The 2,591-nt window shown below is 38.7% G+C and overlaps 1 protein-coding gene across 1 annotated transcript; it reads right to left on the bottom strand.

The window, feature by feature from the left end:
• Nucleotides 1-2,045: 2,045 nt before the first annotated feature.
• On the bottom strand, nt 2,046-2,591 carry LOC139194653 (uncharacterized). The gene has a single exon (XM_070819548.1). It carries the CDS (start codon nt 2,589-2,591, stop codon nt 2,046-2,048), a length of 546 nt encoding a protein of 181 aa, XP_070675649.1.

The raw sequence follows: 2,591 nt of genomic DNA, 5'->3' as shown, positions 1-2,591 counted from the left end.
TTTGTTCTCATATATCTAAAACCTTTTCCATTCTCTGAAGCTTTGGCTTTAGGGTTTTTCAAGGAAGGAAGAAACATGAACGAGCACAAGTGCAGGTGCAAATGCAGATAAAAGCAACATTTTGGCATCTGCGCTGTGCTAGCTCCTCCCCTTTTACAAACTTTTTCAAAGGCTGCGATATTTTCTATCTGGTATAATGAAACTTCCCCAAGCAATACGAGGATTTATAAGCAGATATTGTCTGGAGAGAAAATGTATGCGTCCGTGCAGGCTTTTTATCAAAATCAAAATAATTATTAAAGCAGATATTGACACATATCGAATAACTATGAGTTGTGTAATTAGATTACATTATGTGATATTATGGGTGGGGGTAACGATTTGATGCCTTCCATTATTTCGGTATTATCCAAAACAATGGATAGTGAGAGAGACAGAAAGAGAGAAATGCAGAGCTTCTGGAACAAGGATATTCGGATTCTTTTTATGAGGATTTTAGAGATCTTCTAATTATGTTTATTCATCGTATATCGTACGATTAAAATTATTTTATATTTTATATTTAAAATTGAATATAGATAGTATCTGACGAAATACAATTTACGACAAACAGACACAATTAAAGAATTCACTAAATCTTGATTTGTGAGGATTTGGAGAAGATCCTCATTCGCTTGTAGCATGAATCCTTTTACCTATGTATGTCCTATATTAACTGGGAAAGAGAGCCACGTGATGCAAGCCCCCAAGCACGTGGGATTTGATGTACTGAGTAATCAGAGGCTGCCGCGTGTCGTCCTGACCTTAAAAAAACAAGTGGACGTGGACAGTCACGTGGCCTCCTCATTTTTCCCTGGGCCATCGAGGTGGACTGGTGAGTGAGGTGCTGGGTGTTGTCCAACTACAAGTCTCTCGCAGTCTCACGTTTGGCATTTGGATTAAACGACTATTATGTGCTTTTCATGGCTTTTGGTATATCGCAGGGTCGACTAAACAAGGCCAAGCTTGCTAGGCTGTCTCTGTGGACCCAAAACTCCATATTGTACCTGGCCTTTGCAATCAGACAGAGGCGGGATACGTATCTCCCAAATAGAGAGATATGCAGTGCGGTCAAGGGTAGACGAAAGATTCCCATGTGCACAAGGGTGTGCCAAAACAGAGGATTTCTGTTGAGCTGCTTGAAGCTGAATTCTCCTAGCTCGTCGACTCAGATGTCTCAACGTGTGCATTAGCAGCCCAGCTCAATTGGTTTCTTAGTTGACTTTGTAATAATAGGGTTTCCAATGATTGTATAATTACCATGTAGATGTAGTCTCTTGTAAATCATATATATATATATATATATATATATTTGTCTCCATGATGGAGCAGAATAATATGCAAAATTCCCAAATATTTTACCATGGTATCAAGAGCAGGACGATTCTAGGATTTATTTACATATATCCATCCGCTATGTTTACTTGTTGGGCCGATCTAGCTAAGTTTGACATAATTTTTGGGCCAAGGGTGGTCTTATACTGTTATACATTTCACACATACCTCATATGAAAAACGTCGTGAATTCAAAGGGCAATGTTATCCACACATCCGTTTTTACTTCACACACACACCTCTTCTTAATTTCTATCATTTGAACTTCTTCAATTCATTTAATCTGACGGCCAGAAATTGAGAGGGGTGTGTGAGAGTGTTAGATACCAATTCTAGCCGCTAGTTCAACCTTAACTGGAAGCAAGAATTACAGGGAATGGCGAGAGGAAGAAGATGGAGTAATTTTTTGTAAAATGATTTTTTTTTTAATATTTGATTTCATCTGTGTCCATTGCAGCAAGATAGCTTAATAGCACTAGCAACCTTTCCAATGTAAGACTGCCACATGGCACACACAGCCTAAACTCTTAAACAAACAACACAAAAGAAAGAAAAATTACATAACGACCCCAAAACACTACATTTTGACCCAAAAATTTGTTTCTTGTGATCAAGGCAATCACAATACATAACAATGCTTCCCCCTTGAAAAATAACCTGGTCCACAAGGTTTACATTGGAAAATCTGGGTATCGAGTCTTGAATGCATCAAAATCTTCCCATGAAGCTTCAGCTGCCTCATGTCCATTCCATTGCACCAATAGCTGCACCCCAACTGCATTTTGCTTCTTATACATCCTCCTAGCCAACATTACATGCGGTAAGTTCTGCATCAAACCATCATCTACAACAACAAGCAGATTCACATGTGAAACTACTTTTTCCCCTAATTGCTTCTTGAGGCAACTTACATGGAACACAGGATGTATCTTTGATCCTTCAGGTAATTTCAGTTTATAAGCCACCATACCAATCTTTTCCAACACTTCATAAGGACAATAGAACCTAGGTTGCAGTTTATGGTAACTGTGTACAGCTAATGTTTGCAACTGATAAGGAACTAACTTCAGGTATACTTTATCCCCCACATTGAAATGCCTCTCAGTTCTTCTTTTATCAGCCTGAACTTTCATCCTATTTTGTGCCAATTCCAGATTGTGCTTGAGAACAGCAAGCATGCTATCCCTTTTGAGAAGGCTTTGTTCCACATAGTCCAT

The sequence above is a fragment of the Malus domestica genome, chromosome 03 (genome assembly GCF_042453785.1).
Source record: "Malus domestica chromosome 03, GDT2T_hap1".
Taxonomy (NCBI): Eukaryota; Viridiplantae; Streptophyta; class Magnoliopsida; order Rosales; family Rosaceae; genus Malus; species Malus domestica.
This window is presented reverse-complemented; position numbering and strand designations above follow the sequence as displayed.

What these genes read in the sequence shown, in the direction of transcription:
- LOC139194653 (XM_070819548.1), bottom strand. Translation starts at nt 2,591, where the DNA reads ATGGACTATGTGGAACAAAGCCTTCTCAAAAGGGATAGCATGCTTGCT.